Below are 21511 nucleotides of genomic sequence, written 5' to 3' on the forward strand. Positions count from 1 at the left end.
ATGTGAAAGAAGAACTCAAAAAGTTGAGCTTATCTGTATACCTGCTGTATGCAGTAGAAGCTTTTATTTTGACACTAAAACCAACAGGAACACCATGGCAGGACACTACACAGAAAACACTCTCACTCCCGGTTGCCAACTAACACAACTAACAGAAACTCCCATAATGCATTGCAGCGATCAGCTCCGTGATGCTACATAATGCCTCTGCTGCCAACAGCTGGTATAAAGTAAATTCTTAATCTTTCCAGTGATTATATCTCCTCGCGGAACCATGAGCATGGTGCAGCTTTCAATGTCATTACGGTGTTGTGTAATTCACTATTATTCATAGTTAAAAGGGTATTTGCTGGAAGACGCACAATAATTGTTGCATAATATCATTCCATCCCTGCGTCGTTCACAACCCTGCCTACATTTGATCAGATTCTCTGTAGTGGGACTGACCAACACAGTTGTTCTTGGTGCGCTTTGCCTTACCGTACCATACCATCCAGCCCACCAGCTCAGGGATGGACTGCAGTGGGACCGAGGCTCAAGGAGCCGCAGCAGAAGGACCAAAGAGCCGCCGAGTTGCCGACGCTGTTCAAGACATTGTTAGGATCTCAACTGCTTCCTCTTGCAAGACTAATGAGGCTCAGATATGTGAGAAGAAGTGCTGCCAAGACTCTGGCAGCAAGGAGTAACAAGAGGAACTATGTTCAGAAGAGCCGCTCATGATCTGCATTCAATGTTCCATTCATGTTCAGGACACTTCATGTTCAGAAGAAATCATTAAAACTGTTAATCATGACATTTGAGGATTTTCTGGGCAACTTTTTTATGGAATCCCTGATGCTGCCCAGCCTCACCCAGACTCGGCCTCCTACGGCCCCCAAGCAAATTGAGTTTGAGACCCTTGTCAGGATTTTTCTTCTTTTTTGGGGGGGAAATGAAGTCAGGATGAGCACTGACCTTTCCTCTTTAGGGCTAAAAACAATAGCTTCTCTTTATTCTGGATTAAGATGGAGAATGTTCTGACACATCCACTCATTAGTGAGTTCTTTCTTCCTCAGCAGGTATCAGGGACTGAGCTCAATCTCTGACACTGATGTATAAAACCGTGGGTCCTCTGCATCATTCTGATGGCAGAAGTTGTAATGTTGATGATCTGAGCCAGAGGGAGCATGTCGCTGTTAAATAAAAGAGGCCCAAGGATTGAGCCTTGAGGAACCCCTCGAGTGGTTATCATACACTCAAATTCGTAATTGCTTATTGACAAGTCTGTTCAGCAGCGGGTTGGTCAACTTATTAAAGATCCACAAACATGGAAACTGAAACTCTACATGTCTACATGTGTTTCCCATAAATAAAACGTCTCTGTGGCGCGTAATGAAAGTACAGCCACGTTTCTGATTTCTGTTGAATACACAGCACTCAGGTTGGCTTATTTCACTCATGTGACTTTAATCTTCTCACTTTATGTTACAGCAACGTAAATTAATGCTTATTTGTACTTTCTGAAGATGATATATATTAAAAAATGCTTTTCGATGTGGAGTGAGGATCAGGGAAGTACTCACTAAATTGATTAACATGCGAGCGCAGCAGAGTTGCTTAAATGCACCGTTCACCTGCACACTTTGCAAGGCTCCACTCTTGATTGGTTTTACATCTTTTATCAGAATTATTGACACACATCTCTAAGTAAGATGAATCTGCATGGCTTGAGAAAGCAGCTCACGTGCTCCAGTGAACGTTTTGCATTTTTAATTTGGCCTAACGATTCAGTTCCAGCTTTCATGGTGTGCGTTTGTATGCGTTTGCTTGAGTGTGAGACAGAGATGTGCAGTTTTTGTCTTCTGCTTATTATGAAAATGATTTAGTTCACTGTGATGTTTCACTGTTCAGGAACTCCTGAACTCCTGGTGCATCAGAGGCTTTTCTCTGTTTTTCAAACATTTGCTTTTCAGATGTGTTCATCATAATACAACAGTTTAATTTGTGATACTTGTGAATCTTGTAAAACGAGATTAGACCTTTAAACAGATTCATAGCCAGTCAACCGTCAAAACTTCCCCTGAACTTTAGTGTATTCCACACTTTCATAAACTTTCAGACCTTCAGACGTCCTCCTAGAACAAACAACACAGTTTTGAATTGAACAGAAAAAAGAAATGTTAACCTTGTGAAGGAGCATTATTATTCCTCTCTGTTCTGGGTTTTCATTCACAATGTCACATCTTTCTATATATTTTTCCCGCCGCCTCACTCTTCCATATTCAGTGGTACTAAAGTTCAGCCACCTGCCGCTTTGAAAGTCCCTTTGCCTTACGCTGAAATGGAAAAGCAATAATTCCTCCTCTCTCTGTCTTCCTGCAGCTTTTTGATGGCATCGAGTGCGAGTTCCCCATATTTTTCATCTACATGATGATTGACGGTAAGCTGCTTGTCTCAGACCGCTGTGCTGAGGCCTCCAGAGGGTCCGACTGGAAATGACATCTCTGCTGTTTTCCAGGCGCTAGAGGACTTAAAGACAATTTAGAAAACACTTGAAAGTTTTTTGATGACCTGAGAGAATAATCAGAATGAGATGGAGGTGCAAGTGTGAATCCAAATGGGAGTGAATCACATTCATGGCTGTTTTTACCCGCTGACGTTTTAACAAAGAGCACAGCTTCTGATTTAAGGCCTGTTGTCTCATCTAAGACTATTTCTTTTTTATGGGAGCAATCTATCATCAGCTCAGAAACCATGAAACAGCTACTAAACCTCTGCTAATGGACGGAGTCGAGTCAGAATCTAAACAGGCAGAACTTCACTAAGCAAACCGTACAAACGAGCAGTAAAGACACGGCGAGACGGTTCAGGACACTAAAACAAACTGCAAACTGCCAAGATGCATTTGTGTTGCAATTTATTCACTGATGATCTGACTGTTTCAGATGAAGTAAAACTGACAGCAGAGAAGAGACGTCGGCAGATTTGACCAATGAGGCAGAAGAACTTTATTTTAATTAAATGTTTGGACACAGAAATTATGGGAAGTTAATTTTGACAGTGCCAGCCAGACAATGTCATTTATAGTGCTTGAAAATAATATAATTATGCAATGCAAATATGAACAACATTAAAACAATGATAAGAACAGAGCAAGGAGGAAATGCATGAAAGGAAGATTAAAGAAAAGTGAAGCTTTTTTGTTATTTGAACGAAGTGTAAAGCTTGATTCAAAGGAAGTGTGTGGGTAGAAGTTTGTTCCACAGGTGACGAGCTAAACTTTGAGTCTTACTTTGAAACACCGAGACCTCTTTACACGACACGAAACCTTGTGCGCTGAAAACACAACTGACTCCCAAGGTGTAACTTTTTGAATATCCTCCATTTTCAGTGTTTCTGCCATTGCTGTGTAAAGGGACAGCATTTTCAAAGTTGTTTTCTGTGTAAATGGGACATTTTTCAAAAACAAAATGCAACAAAAAAAAAAAGAAGAAAGGTTTTTACTTGACATGTTGTATAAAGTCATCATGTGGGCTGGTTTTTGCCCCTGGATCACAAGTTTGATGTTTGACCTCCCTGATTTAAACGGCCATCACATGTTAAGTAACCAAAACCTCTCTGTCTGTCTGTCTGTCTGTCTGTCTGTCTGTCTGTCTGTCTGTCTGTCTGTCTGTCTGTCTGTCTGTCTGTCTGTCTGTCTGTCTGTCTGTCTGTCTGTCTGTCTGTCTGTCTGTCGGTCGTAGGGGTGTTCAGAGGAAATAAGGATCAGGTGAAAGAGTATGAGGACCTCCTTGATCCCATCATCTTCCACTCATATGATGGTGAGTAATCGGAGTAATGGATTACTTTCCAGATCCTCGTGTGCTGGTGGATGAATGACGATATGATAATACTAACACACACTAATACACAATAACTTTCGCTGACTTAACATATCAATACAGTTCATTCAGGAGTTTCTGACTCTCGCTCCCTTTAGCAATGAAAAGTTTCTCTCATTAACTCCCCCTCATAAATATTCATCCAGTGCATGCTGCGAGCGCGGCCGGCAGAGGAGCGTTCCATCCTGCTGAACTCGGCCTCTCCTGGTTCACCTGCACCATCGCTGGGAGGGGAGGCAGTCAGATGATGGGTTGTCAGGAGCTGCTGCTGTTATTGGTCCGTTCATCATAGAAGGGGAATAATTGGAGTGCAGAAGGGATAATGATGTAAGACAGAGCTGACTTCAGCTGGCCCGAGTGTCTCCACAGAGTCTTTGTGCTCTCTGTATGAATTAACACAACTTCTCATCGTAATTGGCTGGGCTTTAGAGGATAACACACGGCTGCTTCTCTTCTCCCCCACCATTGATGCTAATGGAGGGTCTAAAGCTTTAAACATCTTTAGCTGCTCGTCGGGAGTGGCTGATTTATCTCGGGAGTGATGATCTCTAATGGCTGAGCTGGAACAGACACTCAGCAATGCAATGGCAGCAGCAGGATGCAAAAGCAGGTTTAAAGTTCACAGTCTCCCTGAGGATCATCTCAAAATGATTTCTGCAAGCTGATACTTGAAGTTCACTCACAGATTCCTGGTGATTATAATAACCTTGATATGTATGGATGTAACCTACTAGTTTAACACTGTGTGGGCAGATTAGAAGCAGTGCTGTAGTGGAGGTGCAGACAAAGCAGGCTGGTAAGGGTTAATTCACATGCAGCAAAGTACTGCAGTGTTCAGTGGCAAGAGCTGGTTTATTACAGTACCCTGAAAAGTTTCATGAGTGTACAAAACATCTTCACAGGAAGTCAGAAGTCACTTTCTCTCAGTGAATGAAGACATTTTTGTGCTGAATGTGCTAATTTCTTGTTTTATCTTTAGGTGTGAACTGAAATTGTATCGTGTCCATCCAGAACCTGCTTTATTGTAATCTATATGTGGAAAAAATGGCTCTTCTTGCTACTTATTTAAATTAATTGAATGTTTCAGGTTTCAAAGCAAGGTTTTAGGCCACGTTCACACGACAATTATTACAACTGAAAACGCTACACCTCCGTAAAGTTCTGGCTCTCTGTTTACAATACAGCAGTGCTTACAGCCTCTTAAAACAGAAATGTTAAATGTTTCTGTGTAAACACAAAACTTTTTCAATATATACACAGAAAATGATGCGTTTTCACCTGAAACGTTGTCATGTAAACGAGGCCTTAGTGCCGAGAGGTTTAAATAGAAATATCATGCGTTTTAATGCCATTTTTAAAGCTGAACTTGTTCATCCCTTCATTGGGTGGAGCAAAATGTTGTAGCCTCCGTTTGCAGCAAGAAGGTTTTGGACCCTGAGGCAGAGTTTGCATGTTCCCGTGTGTGTGTGTTTATCCCTGGGTGGGTTTCCTCCTGCAGTCCCAGGTACCACCTGCCTCTGGCTCATGAGATTAGTACAACATGAGATAAAAATATACTCTTTCAAAGAACAGAACTGGTGAAACATGACACTCTGCTGTTCCTCCTGTGTGAAAGTGTCTCTTCACTGTCGGGGCACCGTCTTTCTCCTGCAGGACACGCAGTGATCCCCAAGTACTACCACGTCCCCGCCGACTTCGTGGAGGCGGAGCAGAACAAACATGGCAGCCAGAAGCGTTTCCCCAGCAACTCGGGCCGCGACGGGAAGATCTTCCTGTGGGGTCAGGCCCTGTACAACATCGCCAAGCTGCTGGGTAGGAGAGAGTGTGTGTGTGTGTGTGTGTGTGTGTGTGTGCGCGCGTGCGTGCGTGCGTGCGTGCGTGTGCGTGTGTGTGTGCGTGTGCATGCGAGTGTGCGCTCGCACCCAGTCATCCTGGATTTAAGCCACACTTTCATTGTTAGTCTTCATGTTTAAACAAAACCTTCAGCTCAATTTTGAACAGATTGTCTCTATTACATTCATGTACATTCATTTCAGTGATTTTGCGTGTGTGTGTGTGTGCGTGTGCGTGTGCGTGTGCGTGTGCGTGTGTGTGCTGACTCTCCAGTGGATGAACTGATCAGCCCTAAAGACATTGATCCTATCCACCGCTACGTGCCTCGACAGGACCAGCGTAACGTCAGCATGCGATACTCCAACCAGGTCAGTTCATTTCTCTTCTCAATTATTTCATACGTTTCTGCTATTTGACACCCACGACAGCCATCTTTAACACAGAGTGCTCATGAAGCCTTTTGTTACCACAGTAAACAAGAGAACAATCACAGCCCTGTAACATTCTGGAAACTCCTGCAAGCTTCATTTTGAATGTCAAGCAGCACTGAGTAATTGGTGCGGTGAGTGGGTGATCCACTCTGCCCACTCACTCTGAACTATCCTGGTCTGTCCAAGCCTCAAAGTGTAAATAAAATAATGCATGCGTGTAAAATCACAGGACTAAAGTACACTTTCAACACATTTCACTGTTAACCTTTCAGCCGAGTTATTATTCTATATTTCATCATATTTGATGCACAGTGAGAACATACAGACATGAACACGTCCACAATACACAAAAGTTTGATCACATGCAGCCTGCACACAAACACATGACAGACACAGTTTCAACAATCTCACTGTTTGATAAGTCACATCTAAGCTAATTAATTATTGATCAAATATTTAAAATGGGAAAATCATGCACTGAACATACTAACTCAAATTATTTCTGTGAATAATATATTGTTGGACTTTACTTCTCAAGAAGCTATATTTTTTTTTATTTTCAGCTGTAAAATCTGGAATACTTCTCAGTTTTGTCTAAAATAACATTTTTACAAGCTTTAAATACTGACTGAAATGAAGAAATGTCATACTTCCTTATAAAGAATTAAACTTTCATGAGGCAAGTGACTATATGTGGTCAAATCTATGATAGTATACTGTATATCATGTTATATTTAACAAACTGAAACCACTGAACACATGACACTTAATATAATTATAATTGTATAAAACAGTTTTCTACTTGCATCATTGGTGTCAAACTTAAGGCCTGTGGCCAAAATCTGTCCAGCAAGAGGCTTCCAGCCACCAAACCACCAAGCACATGGTGAAAAAGTCAAAGAAAACCTTGATTAAAAAAATAAAGACAACAATGGGTAAAGAGAACACCCAGAATTCACCCAGAATTCAACAGCTTGAGGAGTTTTCACTGCATTTTGTACTAGAAGGTTTCATAACATTCAGATTGGAGTCCTTTTGTGCAAGATTTTGTGTGTGTGTGTGTGTGAAAATATCTACATTTTCATCATGTATACTCTGCACTTCTGCCCTTTAAAAACAGTGTTTGTGGATATTAATGCATATGCATTAACTAAATAACTGTGAATAAAGTGAATAAACAGCAATCATCCTTTCAACAAAATGAAGCTGAATTTTCATTTTCAAAAATATTTCAATTAGTTATATAAAGGAGAAAGTTATACATTGAAATGATGTGTATTTTTCTCAATTTTAGTCATTACATCAGATTTTCTTATATATACATAGTTTATTAGTCTTTATTTCGACTGACTGAAATGAAATTAAACACTTGTGACAAACAAGTGTCTGAATGTGTGTAAAAGGTTGAAGTCCAGTAAGTTCAGATCATTTTTCCAAGTATGTATTATCTGCAAAAAAATTGATCTGTGCTGTTGGCTGCTCAGCCTCACTGAGCCCCTTTACGTCCTCAGCACACATTGAATGAAAACTAGTGTCGTTCTGTAGAGAAACTAAAGCCACACAGAAGAGTTGCCTCATTATTTCCTCTCCAGAGCAGATCGTTCACCTACTCACCACTTCTTTTCCTCTTAAAGGTTTTGACATTTACAAGCTGTAGGAAGAGATTTCTTATCTCTCAATGCTGTGTTAATATTTGTAGCAAGTCATGATCTCACGTTTTACAGGCTCGAAAAAGAAAGTGACTTTTCATTTCATCCAGTCTCCCAGATAACAAGACGATAACCGAGAAACCATCTTTTCACATCTGTGGGCCACAAACCCAGAAACCTTTACAAACAGGACAGCCAGTCGATCACAGAGCTGGACGTTTCTATTGTCACTTCCTCACCTGAATTTTGCCAACGTCTGCTGTTTTTGGTCACCGGAAGCAACAAGCGCTCGACTTCTCTCGGGCATGCCTGTGTTTCAAGTCTTGATGAAAGAACTCTGTGATGACAGGCGTGGCTTATTGTTTGTTCTGTGCTATTCAGCACTGAAACTCATTTCTGGTTTCTGTGTCAAGTTCTATTCAATTCATTTTTATTTCTATAGCACCCAATACATCACCTCAAGGCACTTTTACAGCAAAAAACCAACACGACACATAAGCAAGTAGTAGACGGAAGAAAAAAAAAAACCCCTCCCATTTAATAGGAAGAAACCTGCAGAACCAGACTCAGGGGAGGAGCATTTCTGCAGAATCAGATTCAGAGGAGGAGACTTCCTGCTGTTCCAGTTGCCGTTAGCTGATAGGAGACAAAAGGGAAAGAAAAACAGACCGATGGTGGGTTAGAGATTTAAACCCTGTTTCAAGTAGTTGCTAAGGATTTTCCATGCATGTTATGAGTCTTGGGGCCATCCACACCATGAAACCAGTTAACCTAAATGAGCTGTTTTTGGCATCCACATGAGGTCGTGGTGATTTTGAAGCATGGAAGCAGGGTTTTGTTTTTTGTTTTTTTTAACACGGGTCCCAGAGTGGGGACATTTTAAAACCACGGCTCGTGCCGTCCAACGCCCCAGAGTATGGATGGCAAAGTTGGTAAAGGCGATCATCTGTGGAAAAAAGATGAGGTAATCGCCCCCCTTGCCCCACCACAAGGTCTGTGATGTCATCAAATACCCACAACAAGCAGGGACTACAAGCCCCACTGGAGCTGCTGAAGCTACTGACCCGAGCAGCAGGAGGAGCAGGGCCATAGACCCAGGCCCGCCCCTCCCTACACGCAGAACACACGCTGTGCGTAGGGCCCCGCGATCCATTGAGGGCCCCATTTTGCGCAAGTGAATTGAATTTCCCTCGGGATCAATAAAGTAGAATCATAATCTGTAAATGCGCAAAGGATGCGCTGCATTTTGCCGAGAGGCGCGTAGAACACCGCCACCAAGTTAGCCTGAGAGAGAGAGAGAGAGAGAGAGAGAGAGAGAGAGAGAGAGAGAGAGAGAGAGAGAGAGAGAGAGAGAGAGAGAGAGAGAGAGAGAGAGAGAGAGAAGAGAGAGAGGAGAGAGAGAGAGAAGAGAGAGAGAGAGAGAGAGAGAGAGAGAGAAGAGAGAGAGAGAAGAGAGAGAGAGGAGAGAGAGAGAGAGAGAGAGGAGAGAGAGAGGAGAGAGAGAGAGAGAGAGAGAGAGAGAGAGAGAGAGAGAGAGAGAGAGGGGTGGCTTCCAAACGTCAGTATGATTCAGGAGCTAGCAAAAGAATGAAAAAGTCCAAACAGTCACTTGAAGGTGGGATGTTGTTGAAATAAAAAAGAAAAGATTTATACCACAAAGTTTTTTCAGACGTGTGCATCTGTAAAGTTCTTGTTCCACTGTTGATCTACAAAGTTCTTGTTCCACTGTTGATAGAGGCTGTTCATTTGATTCGTTAGTAATTGTTTTTTTATTATTATTATTATTATTATTATTATTATTATTAGGTTATTGGAAGGGGGCCCCCAAACTAAAATCCTGCTTAGGGTCCCCACTAGGCCAGGGGCGGCTCTGCATAGACCTATAGAACTAGAATTATATAGAGGTTTATGAGCAGGATCTACTTCTAAAGTTCTATGTACTTTGTCGTCTCCTGCGTTTTTGGTGTGTTTGGTGAGTCACAGCGCCTCTAAAGGCCTGGCGTGTGTACTACATGCCCTGAAGCCTCGTGTTGAGCCGTGTTCATTGTGACGGGTGGACAGAATTTGTTTGGGAGAAGACTGGGCAGAAAAAAGATAGTTTTTTTTCATCGTGTGGATGTACCCTTTGTGTACTTCTTCACAACAAGATTGAGGTTAATTTTGTGATTACCACCTATAAAAGCTGCTCCTCAAACCCTGAAGCCTCCTGGATGACGCAGACATCATGAGGTCTGAATCTTCTTCTCCTCTATCAGCGTTCTCTCAGCTGCTGGTTGATATTGTGTTGGAAGAGAGTCATGTGTAACAGGAGTTGGGCTCCGTTGTGATAATACAAACACCCACATATCCCTTTGTATCCTATCCTGTGTTTTAAGCTTTAGACCACAGAGCGTCTGAAGCCCTGCAGATAAAGTGATTCATCTTCTGATGTGGTTTTTAAAGTGATCCCGAAGAAAGTGTTTGTGGGCTCATCTCCTCCGAGTGTCTTTGGAGCACTGCAGGACCCAGCAGCTTCTCTGATGGATTCCTTTGTTCATGTTTTTGTGTCACCAGGCGATACGTCTATTGTGCTGAGTCTGTCATCTCTGTCTTGTATCACTATCTTCTAAGAAATCAGCTTTCATTTTCTTCCTCTGTTTGGCGAGTCATTATTTTTCAGGCTCCTGCGGAGGTTCATCCAGTAATCCACTTAACTCATGCATGTTTAATAGAAGGACTACATAAAGTTATATTATAATTGTTTGTGTGGTTTAAGCTCAAGTTCTTGGTTTTCGTTCATACATGTTATTGGTCGATGAAGATTATCGAGCATATTTAAATTGATTAGACTTCACTTAGAGTATATAGCACTGTTTCCCCTGCTTGAGCAGCCCCCAAAGCTGACACTGTCAATCACATTCACCCATTCACAAACACATCACACACAAATGAAGGCACCTGCCATGCAAGGGGCTCAGGCCATCCAGAGAAGTTTGAGGTTTAGCCTCTTCCTCAAGGACACTTCAACATGTGTATGGCTGGGGGAGCTGTAGAATAGAACCAGGAACCCTCCTTGAGAGACGATCTCTACCAACTGAGCCACATTTGTTAATAAACAGATGAAGCAGAAAACTAGAAAACTCTCATTTCATTTTAGCGTATATGAAACAAATGTAATGTACACCGAAACTAATCATCCATGTTCACATAAAAGACTACATGATGGCTTCCAACTGTTAAATCCCATTGAATGTGGGTGTGTTTAGTTTCCGCTGTTGTTTCCTTTCTTGTTTTTTGTGTTTTTTTTAATCATGTCGGTGAGCAAGACAATCTGCTCACACCTGCCACCAGCAGATGTTCCCCCTGGAGTCCAAACAGCCACGTTAGGACTCATTGATCTGAGTCATTTGAGTTGCTGAAGGGGTAAAGAAAAATAAATGTAGTGTTTATAAAAATCCATGCTATCTGTGCATTTGGGCACTGAACATTGATTTGAGCTGGGATCAAACAGAAAGGATCTGAAGTCTTGTCTTTCTTGATAAAATCTCAGCAGCTCAGCATCAGCCCGGCTATGTGCCGCCCGATTCTTCTCAGTTGGAAAACAGGATGAATGCATGCAGCTCCATTGTGCTGGCAGGTCTGCTTTCATGAATTCAGCATCCAAACTAGTGTGCAGCTCCAGCAGAGCCTGGCTCCCCTCAGGTGAGGCTGCATATTTTCTCAAGATTATCTGAAATTTTATCACAGAGATGCCATGTAGAAACTGGATTTGCAGGCAGCGTGACGGTCGACTGTGAACTCGGCTCTGCATGCAGCCTGACAACAAAAGCCAGTCGCATTCAGTTTGGTCATTTCAGCAATATGTGGTCTGTATTAACATGTGGACGCTTTGCTTCCAGTTCATCTCGAAGAAGAAAAAGAGACCCTCCTGTGGTTCCCTGACAGAGATGAGGTCCATTTGCTCTCATTTAATATGCATTTAGTTGCTTTTTAAAGTCGATAATGAATGTTAACCTTTGAGGCTGTTTGGGTTTATTTAATGTCATAGAATTGACTGAATGTGAATGTGGGAGAGAAAATTATAATATTCCTAAATAATAAACCTTGTACATCCAGTGGGACAACAAATTGATGATAAATCACTTTCTGTGGTTCCTCTGTCCGCTGTCAGAGGTCGGACTCTTCATTTTCTCTACATAAACATTCAATCTTGTTCTCGATTACAGGCATTACATTGTGCATGGATTACTTTTCTACTTCCTCAGAAGCAACATTAACATCTCTCCAAGGGTCCTAAACTATTGCCAAACAATCTAAAATATCTTCTTCCTCAACCTTGTGCCCTGACCCACCACCCAAATCCATTCTGTGCAATGTGAAGTTCTAACCACGGTAGCAGTAACTTCATAGCTTTATTCCATGTACTGGATCTCTCTGTGTTCAACTCCTGATGGTTTTTGTGCCAATTGTTGGTCCGTTCAGTATGATCAGCCTGTTCTGAAGACTTAGCATGTTTTCACTGTGTATTCTTGTGTCTTTCTATCAGAAGCAGCAGTTTGAGCTACAGAAACTCCTCTGTTAGGTATTTTCCTCCAGAAAGAACCAGGTTCTAGTTCAGGGCCAGGTTTGAAATGAGCACCGCCAAAGAACCGATTGTTTTTCCATTGGAAACGGAGCTAAGTGAGAGCCATGTCATTGCCTCACTCCAAAACAAGGTACATCACTGATTTTGCCAACATAGCGCTGATAGCATGCATACAGGCCTGTATTCATCTCTTTCGTCTGGTACTAAAGAGCGAGAAAACATTGCATCTCCTTGCTTATTTTTCAACATTTGGGCATTACATAGTGAATTTCTGCTCATTTCACTTCATTTCTGGACGTGTCTGAATCAAATGCTTCAACATCAGGAAGAATGGAGGTGTAGCATGATAGGAGCGACCGTGATGTGTTGTGCGCTGACGTTTCAATAAACCCAGTTAACAAATCAACTAGTGAGTAAAGTGGCGTATGTAAACAACAACATGAGGGGTACAGCGCATTGAAATGAGTTTATCTGTATCATTGCCTTCACCTGGCGGATTGATGGTTTTCTGCTCATTTCCCACAAATGCATGCAGAAGGTTTCCATGGTATTTCTATTGTGTACAGTTCTATTTGTGTTATTCAGTCTGAGGAACCTTTGAGGCTCTTCAGGCCTGTAGTCGGGAGTGTTTTCTCCTCCAGGCGGAGCCACTGCAGCTACTCGGCCCAGCTTTCCTCTTCCTGCCTGTACCTGCGTCCTTGCCCTCGGCCGCGGGAAATTAGACAAGGTTGTTTATTCATGCAGCCGCGCTGCTCTGTGCCGAGCTGCACAAGGTCAAACAGACACTCTGAATGTAGTTTTACTGTGCTCTCCTCCATCTTCCTCTTTCCTTCGCCTCTGCTCCCCTTTCTTTCTCTCTTATTGTTTTCTTCTCCAGTCTGTTTTCCTACTTCCTGTTCTGTTGAACTCCTGCATCTTTCCGGCTTGCACCTTTGCTGGCCTGGCTCGGCGTTTTGCTCTCAAGCTGTGTGGGCGTGGAGAGGAAACGAGAGGGAGGAGGAAGAATCAGAGGAGGCGCTGGGCCTGGTTTTAGTGTTGTTTTGTGTTTTAAGAGAGGGCTTCAGTCTGTACAGGTTGTGTGTGCAGTGTGTAGTTGGATATATGTGTGCGCAGCAGCTGTCTGCTTCCCTGTGCTTCACTCTGGCCAGTGTTGTGGTCCGCAGGCACAAAGCGCACAAAGGCGTGCTGAGCTTTCACATGCTGTTAAGGACTGATCTGCACACTCTTCTTTCTTCCTCTCTGGGAAAAATGGTTTGTGTTTCAAAAACAAAAAACATACATCCACCTTTGCATATTACTTCTTCTTCTCGGCAAACCTTGTCTATGTGTGTGTGTGTTTTCTTCTTGAGGCCTTGCTGACAAATTGTTTATTATTCATGTTTCAATTCCTTCTGAATGTTACGGTGCGGCTGCTGCAGTTGCTGCTTCAGTTCATTCCACAGGGCAGAATGAGATTCTGCCCACAGTGTTGGACTGTTTGCTTCTTATATAAAGCTACCTCTGGCCTGTTTGACATCAGCTCTGACATTCACCGAAGGTTTGAATAAAATATGTCTTGCAAGAGGCCTGCCAGCTTGCACACCCTCATATATCCTGCTCCAATACCCCTTTAAATTGTTAATGTGTCATTTCAGCCATTTCCAATCAAATATCTAAAATATTCCATTCAGTCTGATTCAACTTACAAGCTATTTTAGTCTTGATATCACAGTCTGCAGTGAGCACTGAGGAGACGAGCTGAAATCTCTGAGGCTGTGTTTACACTGCCACGTGTTCAAGTCTAATCACAAAAACTTTTGTTGTGTTTTGCTTGTTCGTTTACACAACAATTTTGCTCAGAGTCACTGAAAACACAACTTTCTAAAAACATAGACATGATTCTCCATGCAAACAATGGAAATGCTGGTCCTGTACTTGAGGCCTGCACTATGAACCGTGATCAACATATCCAGGATCTGTTTCCTGGGTTGACTTATCGAGACATGGGCAATCCTGATAACCATTATTACGAAGCAGGTTATCAACTCGCTGGTTCAACCCAGACCGACATGTTCACGTTCATATGAAAGGGGCGGAGTTTGCAGTATCTGACCAATCACACACATGGAGAAACTCTGTAATGCAGTTTACAGATGGCTGAAGGAGCAGTTATTCTCTGAGAAGATGAAGAATTAAAACGCATCCACCAAGATAACTTGTAATGCGTGACACTATGAGATTAAAAAAGATGAATTCATGGGCGATATAAACAGACGGCAATGTGATCACTCAGTTTCACTTTATCACAGCAGTCGGCTGAACTTCCTCACTGCTCTTCTTTTAGTTTATATTTTCCATCCACTTGTTTTGAGGCTGAGTTTCTCTTGTGTGAGTATTTTATGTTGGAACATTAATTCATCACAGTGACAGCACGAGTAGTTTTGCGTTCCATAAATTAATGCTTCTGCAGTTCTCTCAGGTGAGATCATTAACTTCATTATTCCAGATCAACCCTCGTGGAGCAAAACAAAACCTTAAAAGCCTCAGTGACCAGGATTTATTTTATTATGTCAAAAAGGTGGTTCTAAATTAATTTACCAATCACCATCATTTAAGAATGGGCAGGTCATTTTCCAGGAGATCTGATTGGTCAGGAGGCGGAGCTTTGTCCGCTTTTCAAGCACTTAACCTGGTCTGGGGCGGGTTAGACAGTTAACATAAGTTATCAGGGTGATTTATCCTGGAGAGAAGTGAATGAGTGTTGTAGTACGGAAAACTCAGGCTTAATCTTTGAAGTTATCTCGATAACAGGAAATCCAGCATTGTAATACAGGCCTCAGGTCACCACGGCCATAGTGACTAGTAGTTCTGCTTATGCTCAGTAGATGTACAGTAAGAACAGTGTTTCCTTCAGAGTGTCATGACTCCCAGTCTATATTCTCCTGGACTTGGTAGTTTTATTTTGATAGTCATCATAATAACAATCCAACTTAGTTGTCTGTCCACTAGAATGTTTGTGTATGAATATTGTTAATGTTTATCTGGTTTTATGTGGTACAACAGATGGAAATTATCCTTGTAGTAAATTCAGCATATTTCCAGTAATCACCTGAAGAGATGGCTTGTACATTCATATGCACTGTTGCATTCAAATGAACAAATACATGAAATAAAATGTTAATGTTTAGAGTGTAATGTCCTCTGCTGCATGCGTGTGTGGTTTCATTACAAAAACAAACAACAACACCCACTAGTGGCCGACATGAAAAATACATAGATTTCCTTGTAAACAGACATCTTTTCAAAATGTTTCAATGTAAATGGAAAATCTTTCTGACATGGAAACACAAAAACAACGCGTTATATCTTGAAGCTTTGTCGTGTAAACAGGATAAATTGAGTGTTTGAATGTCCTGGTCAGTGTGAGCGTGTAAAAGTACTTCATGTTGTTGTACTGGATTTCAGAATTGTTCATCCTTTGACCCCTGTAGTTTTCTTGAGGTCACATGATCTAAAGTGTTTCATGAATCCAGCAGTCCTGTGGCGTCCTGCACCAGCTCCGGCTGACGACCTGCTGCTGACATGGCAGCACTTTTCCTCAGCACTTCGTATTAATAATGCGCACCACAAGCATCAATTCAACGTCTAAATAAAAAAGTGATTATTTTGCACATATTTCCATGTCATCGGCAGAGTGCATTAAAGTTGAATGAAGTATACGTCTCAGCGGGGGAGAAATGTGGGTTCCACCTCAGAAAAGGAGGCTGAAAGAAGGTGCTTTTGCAAGTTTAATGTTTTGTTGACGTACGCCAAGCTTTTACTATTGCAGTAAATATTATATGAAGTGATGAGATAAAGTTGGCCATCTTGAATAAATATGCAGATGCGGTGTAATGTGAGCAGAAGAATGTCATTGTGCTGCGGCTTTGTGAGACGGGCTCTGATGATAACTGGAGCTTTTAGCAGCCATCGTCCAGCCTGCGCTGTTCTGCAGGACAGACATGTCTGCTCCAGGGCGCTGCGAGGGCCAGTCGGATCAAACGCACCCCGGGGAGTGTGGCGTGACGTCCCACTGACAAACATGCGATAACATGCAGCGGACGCGGCGACTTATCCTGAATTAGCTGTTACTATCACACACTTAATGTGTGTTTTTTGTGCTCAGATCTTCAGTGTCGCGCTTTGCATCCATGTGTTCATGTATCATCAACTCAACATCACAGAGACCTTCAAGTTCAACTACAGCCTCAATTCCAAGGTCTTTTTATAACAGAAGCTATATTTCTAAAAATATTTGCTCACCGGCCTTCACACACAGATGCACCTGAGTGACCTCTCATTCCTAATTTAGTCTGATGTTTGGCATTATTATTTATGGACCTTATTTTTAAATTTGTGTAGTAGATGTTTTCTCCGGATAAATTTGAGTTGTGTTCGTGGTCTCTGTGCTGTTGAGGACTTGTCCTCCGACAGTGGAGAGGTGATATAACAGTATTTCCACTGGCTTTACTTCGGGGTGTTACTGAGGCAGGTGTACACTGAGAGAGTGAGCAGTGTCGAAATGAGCAGACTGCCATATTTTCTCTCTGTACGATGGAATCCCTCTGAGAGGCTGCAGGAAACTCATCAGGCACCTGTCCAGGTAAATGTACTGTTTCACTGAGAATACAAATAGAAGGAAGGTATAAATACAATATATGTAAATAAAAATTAAAGGAAAGTCCTCTTCTCGGTGTAGAAACCAACTTCTAGATAATATAAAGTTAAAAGTGATCGCAAAAATAGTGAGCATAAAACAACACACCCCTTGACAGGTTCAAATCATACCTCTGGCCGCACTCAGTTTGTTCAATTAAAATCCCAGCGATCCTCCCTCTCCTCCGGTGTCCCCCAGGGCTCCCATCCTCTTCTTCTCCCTCCTCCCCCTTGGTCATATTTTCCAGAGATATTCAACTTCACTGTTATGAAGATGACACCAAGCTCTACCTTTCCACCAAACCCACCTCTACCCTCCCACCAACCTTCCTCAAAACTGTCTACAGGACATCAAATCCTGGTTCTCCCTGACCTTCCTCAAACCAAACAGTGACAAAACAGAGGTTCTCTTCATTGGCTCCAAGTCCACCCTAACGAAAGCTCACAGTCTTTCCATCTTCATCCACAACTCTGTTTCTCCCTCACCTCAGGTTGTGTCATCCTTGACACCACACTATCATTCCAAGCTCACATCAATAACATCACTTGCTCATTCTCCTTCCACCTACATAATGTCAACCACCTTCGCCCTTCCCTCTCATCCAGCAGCACCACCACACTGGTCCACATCCTGGTCAGCTCCCGTCTGAACTACTGTAACTCCCTTCTGTCTGGTGTCCCTCTCAAATCTCTTCTTAAACTCCAGCTCGTCCAAAACGCTGTTGCCCGCATCATCCCAACTCCTTCCATTCATCACATAACCTCAGTTCTTCATAAACTCCACTGGCTTCTGAGCCAATAGAGCATCAATTTCAAAATCTTAGTCCTGATATTCAAGGCCCTCCATGACTTCTTTCCTCCAGATCTCACAGACCTCTTCCACATCCACACAGCCGGCTGCACACTCAGATCTGCCGCCTCCTCTCAGTCTCACTGTCCCTCCGGCCCGCATGGCCACAATGGATTCCCGAGCCTTCAGCTGCCCATCCCCCCACCAATGGAACCCCCTCTCACCCAACATAAGAAACATTTTTGTTTTTTTGTTTTTTTGTTTTGTTGTTACTATAATGTTTGCACTTGTTTTGAACTGCAAGTTTAACATGTAATGTAAAGTGACCTTGGGTGTTTGAAAGGCGCTAACAAATAAAATGTATTATTATAATTTCTGAATCCAAAACAACATGTAAAATCTCTTTTTCTCAAAATGATTCATTTTAACCTCTCCGAAAGTAAATAAAAGGACCTAAACTCAACTTGCACAAAAGAAAGACTGTTCACCATGACTGCCGTCAAACCAAATTTACCAAACACACACTCGCTTCACTGAAGTAATTCTTCAATTTAAACTACTGTAATGAAGAATATGTGAACCAAGTTTCTCGGGTTGTGAGGACAAGACATAGAAGACAAATAGAAGTCCAAGGCCCTGGTTACGCAATAATGTTTTAAATGAAAATGTATCGCCTTTCCATTTAAACCCAATGCTTTGAAAGAGACCAATACACTGTAAACATTAACAATGGGAGAACATGGACATTCTGGTGGACAGATGACCAAGTTAGATTGCTATTATGGTGACTATCAAAATAAAACTACCAAGTCCAAGGAGAATCTGGACTGGGAGTCATGGCACTGAAACGTTGTTCTGATTGTCTCGCTACTGAGCATGTCACAACTACTAGTTACTGTGGCCGTGGTGACCACGAGCAGCAATTCAGAAAAGTTTTGTTTTCACAGAGTCAGGGTCAGGAGTGCTTTCAAAACATTCTACCATTGGAGCCGTTTTCTAAGAGCTGAGTCTTTTTGTAGACTGGAGGCAGACCTCTCAACTAATCCAGTGTTTCCATCAGTTTATCCAATCACACGCCTCCACCTGCAGTGCCACAACCAAGACCCATGACACCCAGCAACACAGGCTGAAGGCCAGAGGGGGCGCTCTGGAGACGGTGACCACTGCTTACTGAGGAAGAAATGACAAGTGGGGTGTCCCCATCCTGGAGGGGGGTTCACACACCTCTCTAAATCACCCGAATACCAACCGAGCACATCCTGCATGCGTACACGCACGCACACACAAAGAGTGTGCTAAACCCTGCTGTTTGCCAAATGGCCTGATGGCAGCAGGAAATGTCGAGCCCATTGGTCTGTGACAGTAAAAGCCCGGGAGAGATGGCCACTGACTTAACCTGCAGGGAAATGGACATCACTCTCTCTCTCTCTCTCTCTCTCTCTCTCGCGCGCACACACACACACACACACACACACACACACACACACACACACACACACACACACACACACACACACACACACACACACACACACACACACACACACACACACACACACACACACACACACACACACACACACACACACACACACACACACACACACACACACACACACACACACACACACACTTTGCACTGCTTTCTATGCTCTCCCCCAGGGTTGCAGGCTGCTGTCCCTGCCAGGGGCCCATTAGAGGTGTCTGATTGGTTTTACCCTTCTTGTTTCTTTGTCAGGCTGTCAGGTTGTGTGACCAGCTTTGGTTCTCCTGTGTTCTCCTGTAACTCACCTCGAGCCTCCCTGTCACATCCTGCTGTCTTCCACCCCACATGGATCAGTACCCGAGCCTGCTGGAGCTTCAGCTGGATGTGGGATTCATGAGAGAAGCTCAGTGTGTGCGAGGTCGCGTCTTGGCTTCCATTAGCTACTGTTCTATCATTACTGCTGACAGCATACAAGCCCACATTGCACCACAGGGGTTTTTAAAGTGCTCTGTTTTTCACAAGGCACTTCAGCTTTCAACCCAGATATTGCTACAGTAAACACATATTGACACCTTTTCAAGGGATGAAACAAACTGCAGGTTTATTTTTAAAGCCTGCTCCTCTGGACTCTGAGGGGTTATGTGTGATTGGTTTGGTGCTGAACAAAAGACGATGGTTTAATTTTGGTGGTGTTCAGCTGAGTTCAGAGTTCTGATAGTTGGTCAGGTATTTTCTTGGAAACGTGATGTAGTTGCAGAAATATAAAACCTTCATATGTCACACAGTCTTATAAACGTGTTGCCTGCAAGCTGTTTGAAGCACATCAACCCTACTGACTGACTTCAAACTGGATTCCACTGAGCATGTGCACAACAAGTAGTTACTATGGCTGTGGTGAGCAGGACCAGGAGCAACATTTCCTCCATTTCCATTGAGTTGGAGCATTTCCAAAAATTTGTACTTTGACAGCTGTTTTCAAAAAGTTGTGTTTACAGTGGCCTCAACCAATGTTGTCATGTAAACAGACACCAACAATGTATAGGAAGTTTTCTGTTTTCTCTTGAAAACATTGTGTGTTTTTTCTAGGTGTGGATTTAGAACCAATCAGGAAGAATTCGGTTCAATCCAAAATTACTGCTTTTTATTTCATTGAGGGAGGGAGATTTCAGGAGAAGGTAGATGGTAAATTAAAAAAAAAAAAAAAACAGCAGACAAAGGCCAGAACCCTGTGGAACACCTGAAGTAACAGAATAACTGATTGCATGTGTCCGTCGTTAGAAGTGAATATACCCTATAAAGCAGGTCCTCATCCAAGATGGTGACGATACTGAAAAGGCTCCACCACCAGGCAACAGCTGTCAATGATGCATCTATTGTAACGGTTAATAGTTAATCAGTCATGTCCAAGTATTTCACTCATTGTGATCACTCATCTACTAACCTAGGTGATAGTATCCAATTTACATGGCTGGTTCACAGTGATTATAGTTAGAGGATTATAAATACATAGCAGAGGACATATTTTCCTTAAAAGTGTATTTGATGTGCATGAGACTCAAAAGAGAAACAAACAAATGACACACAGATCAACACCAGGGAATGTCATTATTGACTCTGGGCATCTCAGTCCTGCTTTGGTTCTTTGATACATGTAAGCCTTTTCAAGCAGGAAACAACAACAGGCAAGTTGTCAGCAGAGGTTCTGAGAGAAGAGAATTTTCTGATTAAATGTAATAATTTATCTGCTGTAAAGTCCCTGGGGTGACAGCAGTTTCTGATGTGGGAGGGTGGGGTGATGAGGAGAGTTAGAGCATCCGGGAGTCCAGGAGGGCGTCCAGGAGAGCATTGGGGGGTCCAGGAGAGCATTGGGGAGAGTGTCCAGGAGTCCAGGAGTGTGTCCAGGACCGTTTATGAGTCCAGGAGACTGTCCAGGAGAGCATTGGGGAGTCCAGGAGAGCATCGAGGAGAGCGTCTAGGAGAGTGTCCAGGAATCCAGAAGAGTGTCTAGGAGAGCATCTCATAGAGCTTCCAGGAGAACATCTAAGAGAGTGTTCCAGGAGTTCAGGAGACTGTCTCGGAGAGTGTCCAGGAGAGCATCTCGGAGCATGTACAGGAATCCAAGAGAGTGTCCATGAGAATGTCTCCGAGTCCAGAAGAGCATTGAGGAGAGTGTCCAGAAGTCCAGGAGACCACCTAGGAGAGCATCCAGGAGTCCAGAAGAGCA

At 42.8% G+C, this 21511-nt stretch overlaps 1 protein-coding gene across 3 annotated transcripts in view; it reads left to right on the forward strand.

The window, feature by feature from the left end:
* phkb (phosphorylase kinase, beta) overlaps window positions 1-21511 on the forward strand; it is a 145514-nt gene that overhangs the window by 66622 nt on the left and 57381 nt on the right. For all 3 annotated transcript variants that reach the window (XM_080497023.1, XM_080497022.1, XM_080497024.1), the window contains 4 exons: window positions 2362-2419; window positions 3723-3800; window positions 5514-5672; window positions 5967-6061. In XM_080497023.1, the coding sequence (XP_080353149.1) occupies window positions 2362-2419; window positions 3723-3800; window positions 5514-5672; window positions 5967-6061 (390 nt within the window). The remainder of the gene's footprint in view (window positions 1-2361; window positions 2420-3722; window positions 3801-5513; window positions 5673-5966; window positions 6062-21511) is intronic.

The sequence above is a fragment of the Blennius ocellaris genome (genome assembly GCF_963422515.1).
Source record: "Blennius ocellaris genome assembly, chromosome: 1".
Taxonomy (NCBI): Eukaryota; Metazoa; Chordata; class Actinopteri; order Blenniiformes; family Blenniidae; genus Blennius; species Blennius ocellaris.